The sequence below is a fragment of the Salmo trutta genome, chromosome 25, assembly GCF_901001165.1.
Source record: "Salmo trutta chromosome 25, fSalTru1.1, whole genome shotgun sequence".
Taxonomy (NCBI): Eukaryota; Metazoa; Chordata; class Actinopteri; order Salmoniformes; family Salmonidae; genus Salmo; species Salmo trutta.
The window spans coordinates 9,442,669-9,454,899 of NC_042981.1; the positions used below are offsets into that span (position 1 = coordinate 9,442,669).

The following is a 12,231-nucleotide window of genomic DNA, read 5'->3' on the forward strand; positions in this document are numbered from 1 at the left end:
AGGGTAAGAGTATGGGTTAGGGGTTAGGGAAAATAGGATTTTGAATGGGACTGAAATGGTTAGCTGTACAAGGCCGTGTGTGTGAGTGTGTGCTGACCGTCAGGGGAGAACTGGTCCCTCTGGAAGATGGTGATACAGAGCACTTCCTGGTACAGGTCTCTGATGTTGAACTGACAGTTAAAGTTCCACTTGGGGTTGACTGTGTCACTCAGAGTCTTGGAGGTGTAGTTCTGAGCTCCCATGGTCACCTCACAGTAAGGGTTACTCTTACCTAGTGGGGAGAAGGAGAGAGGAGAGGAGGAGAAGAGGAGGAGGGTTGGGAGGGTAGGATGAGGGGGAGCATTAGGGGAGGATAAGGAGGAGACGGAAGAAGGAGGTGAAGAGGAGGAGGGTTGAAGGAGGGGGAGCATTAGGGGGAGGACAAGGAGGAGGAGGTGAAAGGAGAAGGGTTTTATTACATACCAGTGCTCAAAAGATGAACAGTCTGTACAAGAGTTACAGTGTTACAACGGAAACATTCATGGTGTGGTTAGATGGTACTAGTTCATGTGTGCTGTGTGGGTAAACCATGTACTGCATGATGTGTACAAGCCTCACCGTTGGGTTTGCAGGACTTCAGTTCAGTGGCCTCCAGGATGGTGACTAACAGACGGCCGATTCCACTGGCCTTCAGAGAACGAGCTGTAGATATACAGAATACACAGGAGGAGGGGTGAGAAAAACAGGATCAGAAAACAGAGGAGGAGGAGTCAGAATACAGAGGAGGAGTCAGAATACAGAGGAGGAGGAGTCAGACTACACAGGAGGAGGGGTGAGAAAAACAGGATCAGAATACAGAGGAGGAGGAGTCAGAATACAGAGGAGTCAGAATACAGAGGAGGGGTGAGAAAAACAGGAGGAGGGGTCAGAATACAGAGGAGGAGGAGTCAGACTACAGAGGCGGAGTCAGACTACAGAGGAGGAGGAGTCAGACTACACAGGAGGAGGGGTGAGAAAAACAGGATCAGAATACAGAGGAGGAGTCAGAATACAGAGGAGGAGGAGTCAGACTACACAGGAGGAGGGGTGAGAAAAACAGGAGGAGGGGTCAGAATACAGAGGAGGAGGAGTCAGACTACAGAGGAGGAGGAGTCAGAATACAGAGGAGGAGGAGTCAGAATACAGAGGAGGAGGAGTCAGAATACAGAGGAGGAGGAGTCAGAATACAGAGGAGGAGGAGTCAGACTACACAGGGGGGAGGAGTCATAATACACAGGGGGGAGGAGTCATAATACACCGGGGGGAGGAGTCATGATACACAAGGGGAGGAGTCATAATACACAAGGGGAGGAGTCAGAATACACAGGGGAGGAGTCAGAATACACAGGGGAGGAGTCAGAATACACAGGGGAGGAGTCAGAATACACAGGGGAGGAGTCAGAATATTACTAGGACTACTGATTTTACTGTGTGTGTGTGTGTGTGTGTGTGTGTGTGTGTGTGTGTGTGTGTGTGTGTGTGTGGAGGCCAACCTTGGTAGGCCTTTGCTCTCTTCTTCTTGTCCATCTGGAAGATGTCCTCACACGCAGCCTTGATCTTCTGGACCCAGGCCGTCCTGCAGAACAGACAGCACACCATGAGTAAGGACAACGGAATGTGTGACTGCCTGCATAGAAGTGTGTGTGGCATGTGTAACTGCATTTGTGTTTGTGAGTGTGTGTGTGTGTCAGTAAGTTTGTGTGAGATGTGTGTGTGTGTGTGTGTGTGTGTGTGTGTGTGTGTGTGTACACACCTCTCGTTGATGTTCTCTGTTTTGAGGCTGTAGACTCTGTCTATGTTGGAGATGTGGAAGAAGGGCTCTTCACTGGAGGAGTCAGGCAGCTTCACTAGAATCTCGTTGAGGAACACCGGCTACAGGAGGACACAATACACTTCATAAGCCTCTCATAACCATGATGTTATACACACGCTTCATAAGCCTCTCATAACCATGATGTTATACACACGCTTCATAAGCCTCTCATAACCATGATGTTATACACACGCTTCATAAGCCTCTCATAACCATGACGTTATACACACGCTTCATAAGCCTCTAATAACCATGACGTCATACACACTCTTCATAAGCCTCTCATAACCATGATGTTATACACACGCTTCATAAGCCTCTCATAACCATGATGTTATACACACGCTTCATAAGCCTCTCATAACCATGATGTTATACACACGCTTCATAAGCCTCTCATAACCATGATGTTATACACACGCTTCATAAGCCTCTCATAACCATGATGTTATACACACGCTTCATAAGCCTCTCATAACCATGATGTTATACACACGCTTCATAAGCCTCTCATAACCATGACGTTATACACACGCTTCATAAGCCTCTAATAACCATGACGTCATACACACTCTTCATAAGCCTCTCATAACCATGACGTTATACACACGCTTCATAAGCCTCTCATAACCATGATGTTATACACACGCTTCATAAGCCTCTCATAACCATGATGTTATACACACGCTTCATAAGCCTCTCATAACCATGATGTTATACACACGCTTCATAAGCCTCTCATAACCATGATGTTATACACACGCTTCATAAGCCTCTCATAACCATGACGTTATACACACGCTTCATAAGCCTCTAATAACCATGACGTCATACACACTCTTCATAAGCCTCTCATAACCATGATGTTATACACACGCTTCATAAGCCTCTCATAACCATGATGTTATACACACGCTTCATAAGCCTCTCATAACCATGATGTTATACACACGCTTCATAAGCCTCTCATAACCATGATGTTATACACACGCTTCATAAGCCTCTCATAACCATGACGTTATACACACGCTTCATAAGCCTCTCATAACCATGACGTTATACACACGCTTCATAAGCCTCTCATAACCATGACATTATACACACGCTTCATAAGCCTCTCATAACCATGACATTATACACACGCTTCATAAGCCTCTCATAACCATGACATTATACACACTCTTCATAAGCCTCTCATAACCATGACATTATACACACGCTTCATAAGCCTCTCATAACCATGACATTATACACACGCTTCATAAGCCTCTCATAACCATGACATCATACACACGCTTCATAAGCCTCTCATAACCATGACATCATACACACGCTTCATAAGCCTCTAATAACCATGACATCATACACAGATAGAAATTGTAGCCAAACACGCTTCAGCTCAGCTTCAACAAAAGGCCATCCAGGTGCCTTTTTGCCTACCCAAGGCTCTGATGAAGGCGATTACGTAGAAAGGTAAGCCTGTTGGTTTGTCCTGTCAATAAATAATCAGCTCTATGCTGCAGAAACAGTGGTCCTTTTTCTTTATTCTCCTGGGTAGTCACCCGTTGAAGTATCCTGGGGTAAAGAATAATAGTCCCCCGTTGAAGTATCCTGGGGTAAAGAATGATAGTCACCCATTGAAGTATCCTGGGGTAAAGAATGATAGTCACCCATTGAAGTATCCTGGGGTAAAGAATGATAGTCACCCTTTGAAGTATCCTGGGGTAAAGAATGATAGTCACCCTTTGAAGTATCCTGGGGTAAAGAATGATAGTCACCCTTTGAAGTATCCTGGGGTAAAGAATGATAGTCACCCTTTGAAGTATCCTGGGGTAAAGAATGATAGTCACCCTTTGAAGTATCCTGGGGTAAAGAATGATAGTCACCCTTTGAAGTATCCTGGGGTAAAGAATGATAGTCACCCTTTGAAGTATCCTGGGGTAAAGAATGATAGTCACCCTTTGAAGTATCCTGGGGTAAAGAATGATAGTCACCCTTTGAAGTATCCTGGGGTAAAGAATGATAGTCACCCTTTGAAGTATCCTGGGGTAAAGAATGATAGTCACCCATTGAAGTATCCTGGGGTAAAGAATGTTTTAGTTTTTTATGACATAATACAAGTCATAACTATTGTGATGGAGACAGGGATGCATTTCATTTAAATGGGCTCCGATGAGGGACGCTTTTCCAACAGGAAGTGTCGTTTCTGTATCTTGCCAAAACGAACCACTTGGAACTAACGCGTCTGTCAGCATGTCCGTGGCGTGTGTGTGTGTCTGTCAGCATGTCCGTGGCGTGTCTGTCAGCATGTCCGTGGTGTGTCTGTCAGCATGTCCGTGGCGTGTGTGTGTCTGTCAGCATGTCCGTGGTGTGTGTGTGTCTGTCAGCATGTCCGTGGTGTGTGTGTGTCTGTCAGCATGTCCGTGGTGTGTGTGTGTCGGTCAGCATGTCCGTGGTGTGTGTGTGTCGGTCAGCATGTCCGTGGTGTGTGTGTGTCGGTCAGCATGTCCGTGGTGTGTGTGTCTGTCAGCATGTCCGTGGTGTGTGTGTCTGTCAGCATGTCCGTGGTGTGTGTGTCTGTCAGCATGTCCGTGGTGTGTGTGTCTGTCAGCATGTCCGTGGTGTGTGTGTCTGTCAGCATGTCCGTGGTGTGTGTGTCTGTCAGCATGTCCGTGGTGTGTGGTGTCTGTCAGCATGTCCGTGGTGTGTGTGTCTGTCAGCATGTCCGTGGTGTGTGTGTCTGTCAGCATGTCCGTGGTGTGTGTGTGTCTGTCAGCATGTCCGTGGTGTGTGTGTGTCTGTCAGCATGTCCGTGGTGTGTGTGTGTCTGTCAGCATGTCCGTGGTGTGTGTGTCTGTCAGCATGTCCGTGGGTGTGTGTGTCTGTCAGCATGTCCGGGTGTGTGTGTGTCTGTCAGCATGTCCGTGGTGTGTGTGTGTCTGTCAGCATGTTCCGTGGTGTGTGTGTCTGTCAGCATGTCCGTGGTGTGTGTGTCTGTCAGCATGTCCGTGGTGTGTGTGTGTCTGTCAGCATGTCCGTGGTGTGTGTGTCTGTCAGCATGTCCGTGGTGTGTGTGTCTGTCAGCATGTCCGTGGTGTGTGTGTGTCTGTCAGCATGTCCGTGGTGTGTGTGTCTGTCAGCATGTCCGTGGTGTGTGTGTCTGTCAGCATGTCCGTGGTGTGTGTGTCTGTCAGCATGTCCGTGGTGTGTGTGTCTGTCAGCATGTCCGTGGTGTGTGTGTCTGTCAGCATGTCCGTGGTGTGTGTGTGTCAGCATGTCCGTGGTGTGTGTGTGTCAGCATGTCCGTGGTGTGTGTGTGTCAGCATGTCCGTGGCGTGTGTCTGTCAGCATGTCCGTGGCGTGTGTGTCTGTCAGCATGTCCGTGGTGTATCTGTCAGCATGTCCGTGGTGTGTGTGTCAGCATGTCCGTGGCGTGTGTCAGCATGTCCGTGGCGTGTGTGTCAGCATGTCCGTGGCGTGTGTGTCAGCATGTCCGTGGCGTGTGTGTCAGCATGTCCGTGGCGTGTGTGTCAGCATGTCCGTGGCGTGTGTGTCAGCATGTCCGTGGCGTGTGTGTCAGCATGTCCATGGTGTGTGTGTCAGCATGTCCATGGTGTGTGTGTGTGTGTGTCAGCATGTCCGTGGCGTGTGTGTCAGCATGTCCGTGGTGTGTGTGTCAGCATGTCCGTGGCGTGTGTGTCAGCATGTCCGTGGTGTGTGTGTGTGTGTCAGCATGTCCGTGGTGTGTGTGTGTGTGTCAGCATGTCCGTGGTGTGTGTGTGTGTGTGTCAGCATGTCCGTGGCGTGTGTGTCAGCATGTCCGTGGCGTGTGTGTGTGTGTCAGCATGTCCGTGGTGTGTGTGTGTGTGTCAGCATGTCCGTGGTGTGTGTGTGTGTGTCAGCATGTCCGTGGTGTGTGTGTGTGTCAGCATGTCCGTGGTGTGTGTGTGTCAGCATGTCCATGGTGTGTGTGTGTCAGCATGTCCATGGTGTGTGTGTGTGTCAGCATGTCCGTGGTGTGTGTGTGTGTGTCAGCATGTCCGTGGTGTGTGTGTCAGCATGTCCGTGGTGTGTGTGTGTCAGCATGTCCGTGGTGTGTGTGTCTGTCAGCATGTCCGTGGTGTGTGTGTCTGTCAGCATGTCCGTGGTGTGTGTGTCTGTCAGCATGTCCGTGGTGTGTGTGTCTGTCAGCATGTCCGTGGCGTGTGTGTCTGTCAGCATGTCCGTGGTGTGTGTGTCTGTCAGCATGTCCGTGGTGTGTCTGTCAGCATGTCCGTGGTGTGTCTGTCAGCATGTCCGTGGTGTATCTGTCAGCATGTCCGTGGTGTGTGTGTGTGTCAGCATGTCCGTGGCGTGTGTGTCAGCATGTCCGTGGTGTGTGTGTGTGTGCGTGTCTCTCTCACCGGCTTGTACATCTTAAGCTGTGTGCTGTTCTTGCTGGTGAAGAGCTTGTCTGGTCCTGAGGAGCTGAACTGTCTGGCAGCGTGGGTGAGCAACAGGAAGTCGTTAAAGAGGAAAGCCCACAGCTCCTTATTGCTCTTCATCTTATACACCTTCCCACTGTGGAGCAGCTTACGAGGCCCCAGGCAGTTCGTCAGAGAGTTAAACACCAAGTTCTGCACGGGAGACACAGGTGTGTGAGATATTATCTGTGTATATATGGCGCGTGTGTGTGTGTGTGTGTGTGAGAGATAATGTGTATATACGGTGTGTGTATGTGTACAATGTGTGTGTATCTGTGTGTGTGTGTGTGTGTGTGTGTGAGATACTATCTGTGTATATACGGTGTGTGTATGTGTACAGTATGTATGTGTGTGTGTGAGATACTATCTGTGTATATACGGTGTGTGTATGTGTACAGTATGTATATGTGTGTGTGTGTGTGTGTGAGATACTATCTGTGTATATACGGTGTGTGTATGTGTACAGTATGTGTGTGTGTGTGTGAGAGAGAATGAGTGAGTGAGATACTATCTGTGTATGTGTACATTTTACATTTACATTTTAGTCATTTAGCAGACGCTCTTATGCAGAGCAACTTACAGTAGTGAATGCATACATTTCATACTTTTTTTTTCTGTACTGGTCCCCCGTGGGAATCGAACCCACAACCCTGGCGTTGCAAACACCATGCTCTACCAACTGAGCCACATGTACAATGTGTGTGTGTGAGCAAGTGAGACTACATGCGAGTGTCTACCTCTGTGACTCCCTCACACTGTACGTGTGACTGTATCCAGTCCAGCCTGTCACAGTTCTCCTTCTCCCTGACCCCCTCGTTGACCTGAGTGCACAGCTCCTCAGCCCGCTCCAGAGCCTCTCTCAGGGGCCCGCAGTCTGCATGCTCCTCCTGGGTACTCTCCAGGATCTGAAAATCAATCAAATGTGTTTTATAAAAGACCCATTTTAAAATCAGCAGATGTCAAAGTGCATTACAGAAACCCAGCCTAAAACCCCACAGAGCAAGCAATGTAGAAGCACGATGGCTAGGAAAAACTCCCGACACAAGCAATGTAGAAGCACGGTGGCTAGGAAAAACTCCCGACACAAGCAATGTAGAAGCACGGTGGCTAGGAAAAACTCCCGACACAAGCAATGTAGAAGCACGGTGGCTAGGAAAAACTCCCGACACAAGCAATGTAGAAGCACGGTGGCTAGGAAAAACTCCCGACACAACAATGTAGAAGCACGATGGCTAGGAAAAACTCCTGACACAAGAATGCAGAAGCACGGTGGCTAGGAAAAACTCCCGACACAAGCAATGCAGAAGCACGGTGTCTAGGAAAAACTCCAGACACAAGAATGCAGAAGCACGGTGTCTAGGAAAAACTCCCGAATCAAGAAATACACATAGGTTACATGTTTGTACACAATACTAATACACACCCAGGTAGTATAGATAAATAGCCCCACGTGGCTCAGTGGGTAGAGCATGGCAGGGTTGTGGGTTTGATTCACACGAGGGACTCACTACTGTACGTAACTCTGGATAAGAGCTTCTGCTGAGTGACATGTAAATGTAATCATGTGCACACAGTCACACGTTTACTCTCTCTTACGTTCTTGATGTGTAGAGGGTAGCGTGTGATCCTCTGCATGGGCTTCAGCAGGAAGCTGGATAAGGGCATGCCTTTACAGCGGTAGTCTGTGGCGATTTTCTGATGGAGGGAGGAGAAACACACTGTTCAATATGAACGTACAACTTTTCATGTATACATCAGCACAACTCAGCAGGTTGGTATGTATCAGAAAGATACATGAAGTTCATTCATCGCTTTCCTCCTCTTTCTCTCACTGCATGTTCTCCTGTCCTATTCTTCCTCTCTTCATTCAATTTAGATTTGTTCCCTGTCTTTCCCCTCTCTCCCCTGTCCTCCCAATCTCTCTCCTGTCCTCCCCCTCTCTCCCCTGTCCTCCCCCTCTGTCTTCCCGTCCTCCCACTCTCCCCTGTCCTCCCCCTCTCTCTACTCTCTCCCCTGTCCTCCCTCTCTCTCTACTCTCTCCCCTGTCCTCCCCCTCTCTCTACTCTCTCCCTGTCCTCCCCCTCTCTCTACTCTCTCCCCTGTCCTCCCCTCTCTCTACTCTCTCCCCTGTCCTCCCCCTCTCTCTACTCTCTCCCCTGTCCTCCCCCTCTCTCTACTCTCTCCCCTGTCCTCCCCCTCTCTCTACTCTCTCCCCTGTCCTCCCCCTCTCTCTACTCTCTCCCCTGTCCTCCCCCTCTCTCTCTCTCTCCCCTGTCCTCCCCCTCTCTCCCTGTCCTCCCCTCCTCTCTACTCCTCCCCTGTCCCCCCTCTCTCTACTCTCCCCTGTCCTCCCCCTCTCTCTACTCTCTCCCCTGTCCTCCCCTCTCTCTACTCTCTCCCCTGTCCTCCCCCCTCTCTCTACTCTCTCCCCTGTCCTCCCCCTCTCTCTACTCTCTCCCCTGTCCTCCCCCTCTCTCTACTCTCTCCCCTGTCCTCCCCCTCTCTCTACTCTCTCCCCTGTCCTCCCCCTCTCTCTACTCTCTCCCCTGTCCTCCCCCTCTCCCTACTCTCTCCCCTGTCCTCCCCCTCTCTCTACTCTCTCCCCTGTCCTCCCCCTCTCTCTACTCTCTCCCCTGTCCTCCCCCTCTCTCTACTCTCTCCCCTGTCCTCCCCCTCTCTCTACTCTCTCCCCTGTCCTCCCCCTCTCTCTACTCTCTCCCCCCTGTCCTCCCCCTCTCTCTACTCTCTCCCCTGTCCCCTACTCTCTCCCCTGTCCCCTACTCTCTCCCCTGTCCCCTACTCTCTCCCCTGTCCCCTACTCTCTCCCCTGTCCCCCCCCTCTCTCTCTCTCTCCCCTGTCCTCCCCCTCTCTCTACTCTCTCCCCTGTCCTCCCCTCTCTCTACTCTCTCCCCTGTCCTCCCCCTCTCTCCCCTGTCCTCCCCTCTCCCCCTGCCCTCCCCTCTCTCCACTGCCCTCCCCCTCTCTCTACTCTCTCCCTGTCCTCCCCTCTCTCTACTCTCTCCCCTGTCTCCCCCTCTCTCTACTCTCTCCCTGTCCTCCCCCTCTCTCTACTCTCTCCCCTGTCCTCCCCCTCTCTCTACTCTCTCCCCTGTCCTCCCCCTCTCTCTACTCTCCCCTGTCCTCCCCCTCTCTTTACTCTCCCCTGTCCTCCCCCTCTCTCTACTCTCCCATCCTCCCGTACTCCTCCTCTCTCCCCTGTCCTCCCCCATCTCTCTACTCTCCCCCCATCTCGCTACTCTCCCCTGTCCTCCGCCTCTCTCTACTCTCCCGCCCTCCCCCTCTCTCCCGTACTCCTCCTCTCTCCTCCCTCTCTCTACTCTCCCCTGTCCTCCCCCTGTCTTTTCACTCACCTTGAGGAAGTCTTTAAAGTCCTGTTGGTTGCCAGTCCTGCTCTGTAGCAGGGTCGATCCATTGAGTTGACAGGAGCAGAACTGGATGTATGGCTGGAGGTGAGCCAGTTCTGACGCCAAGATGTCCCCGATCACCTGGACAGGCATGTTGTCACCCCCCATCTTCTTACGCACATGCAGGGCCCTACGCACACACACACACCACATGTTCTTACCGCCTGGGCCAAAAATACACATATTGTATATATGATGAACCCCCCCCCCAAACTCACACCCTGCACTACTGTACTACATGATAACCCCCCCTAAACTCACACCCTGTACTACTGTATACATGATAACCCCCCCTAAACTCACACCCTGTACTACTGTATACATGAACACCCCCCTAAACTCACACCCTGTACTACTGTATACATGATAACCCCCCCTAAACTCACACCCTGTACTACTGTATACATGAACACCCCCTCTAAACCCACACCCTGTACTACTGTATACATGAACACCCCCCCTAAACTCACACTCTGTACTACTATATACATGATAACCCCCCTAAACTCACACCCTGTACTACTGTATACATGATAACCCCCCCTAAACTCACACCCTGTACTACTGTATACATGATAACACCCCCCCCCTAAACCCACACCCTGTACTACTGTACTACATGATAACCCCCCCTAAACTCACACCCTGTACTACTGTATACATGAACACCCCCCTAAACTCACACCCTGTACTACTGTATACATGATAACCCCCCCAAACTCACACCCTGTACTACTGTATACATGAACACCCCCCCTAAACTCACACCCTGTACTACTGTATACATGATAACCCCCCCTAAACTAACACCCTGTACTACTGTATACATGATAACCCCCCTAAACTCACACCCTGTACTACTGTATACATGATAACCCCCCCTAAACTAACACCCTGTACTACTGTATACATGATAACCCCCCCTAAACTCACACCCTGTACTACTGTATACATGATAACCCCCCCTAAACTCACACCCTGTACTACTGTACTACATGAACACCCCCCCTAAACTCACACCCTGTACTACTGTATACATGATAACCCCCCTAAACTCACACCCTGTACTACTGTATACATGATAACCCCCCTAAACTCACACCCTGTACTACTGTATACATGATAACCCCCTAAACTAACACCATGTACTACTGTATACATGAACACCCCCTCTAAACCCACACCCTGTACTACTGTATACATGAACACCCCCCCCTAAACTCACACCCTGTACTACTGTATACATGATAACCCCCCTAAACTCACACCCTGTACTACTGTATACATGATAACCCCCCCCTAAACTCACACCCTGTACTACTGTATACATGATAACACCCCCCCCTAAACTCACACCCTGTACTACTGTATACATGATACCCCCCCTAAACTCACACCCTGTACTACTGTACTACATGATAACCCCCCCTAAACTCACACCCTGTACTACTGTATACATGATAACCCCCCCTAAACTCACACCCTGTACTACTGTATACATGATAACCCCCCCTAAACTCACACCCTGTACTACTGTACTACATGATAACCCCCCCTAAACTCACACCCTGTACTACTGTATACATGAACACCCCCTAAACTCACACCCTGTACTACTGTATACATGATAACCCCCCTAAACTCACACCCTGTACTACTGTACTACATGAACACCCCCCCTAAACTCACACCCTGTACTACATGAACACCCCCCCTAAACTAACACCCTGTACTACTGTAAACTAACACCCTGTAAAACTGTAACTGACACCCCCCCAACTCACACCCTGTACTACATGAACACCCCCCTAAACCCACACCCTGTACTACTGAATACATGAACACCCCCCTAAACTCACACCCTGTACTACTGTACTACATGATAACCCCCCTAAACTCACACCCTGTACTACTGTATACATGATAACACCCCCCCCCCTAAACTCACACCCTGTACTACTGTATACATGATAACCCCCCTAAACTCACACCCTGTACTACTGTATACATGATAACCCCCCCTAAACTCACACCCTGTACTACTGTATACATGATAACACCCACCCTAAACCCTGTACTACTGTATACATGATAACCCCCCCTAAACTCACACCCTGTACTACTGTATACATGATAACCCCCTCTAAACTCACACCCTGTACTACTGTATACATGATGACCCCCCCTAAACTCACACCCTGTACTACTATATACATGATAACCCCCCTAAACTCACACCCTGTACTACTGTATACATGATAACCCCCCCTAAACTCACACCCTGTACTACTATATACATGATAACCCCCCCAAACTCACACCCGTACTACTGTATACATGATAACCCCCTCTAAACTCACACCCTGTACTACTGTATACATGAACACCCCCCCCTAAACTCACACCCTGTACTACTGTATACATGAACCCCCCCTAAACTCACACCCTGTACTACTGTATACATGATAACCCCCCCCTAACTCACACCCTGTACTACTGTATACATGACAC

The 12,231-nt window shown here is 49.7% G+C and overlaps 1 protein-coding gene across 1 annotated transcript in view; it reads right to left on the reverse strand.

The window, feature by feature from the left end:
• LOC115161768 (intersectin-2) overlaps positions 1–12,231 on the reverse strand; it is a 41,594-nt gene that overhangs the window by 2,664 nt on the left and 26,699 nt on the right. The window contains exons 12-20 of the mRNA XM_029712553.1: positions 12,206–12,213; positions 9,667–9,850; positions 7,891–7,989; positions 7,032–7,199; positions 6,235–6,447; positions 1,772–1,890; positions 1,512–1,594; positions 598–681; positions 98–271 (exon numbers count right to left, since the gene is read on the reverse strand). Coding sequence (XP_029568413.1) covers positions 98–271; positions 598–681; positions 1,512–1,594; positions 1,772–1,890; positions 6,235–6,447; positions 7,032–7,199; positions 7,891–7,989; positions 9,667–9,850; positions 12,206–12,213 — 1,132 coding nt within the window. The remainder of the gene's footprint in view (positions 1–97; positions 272–597; positions 682–1,511; positions 1,595–1,771; positions 1,891–6,234; positions 6,448–7,031; positions 7,200–7,890; positions 7,990–9,666; positions 9,851–12,205; positions 12,214–12,231) is intronic.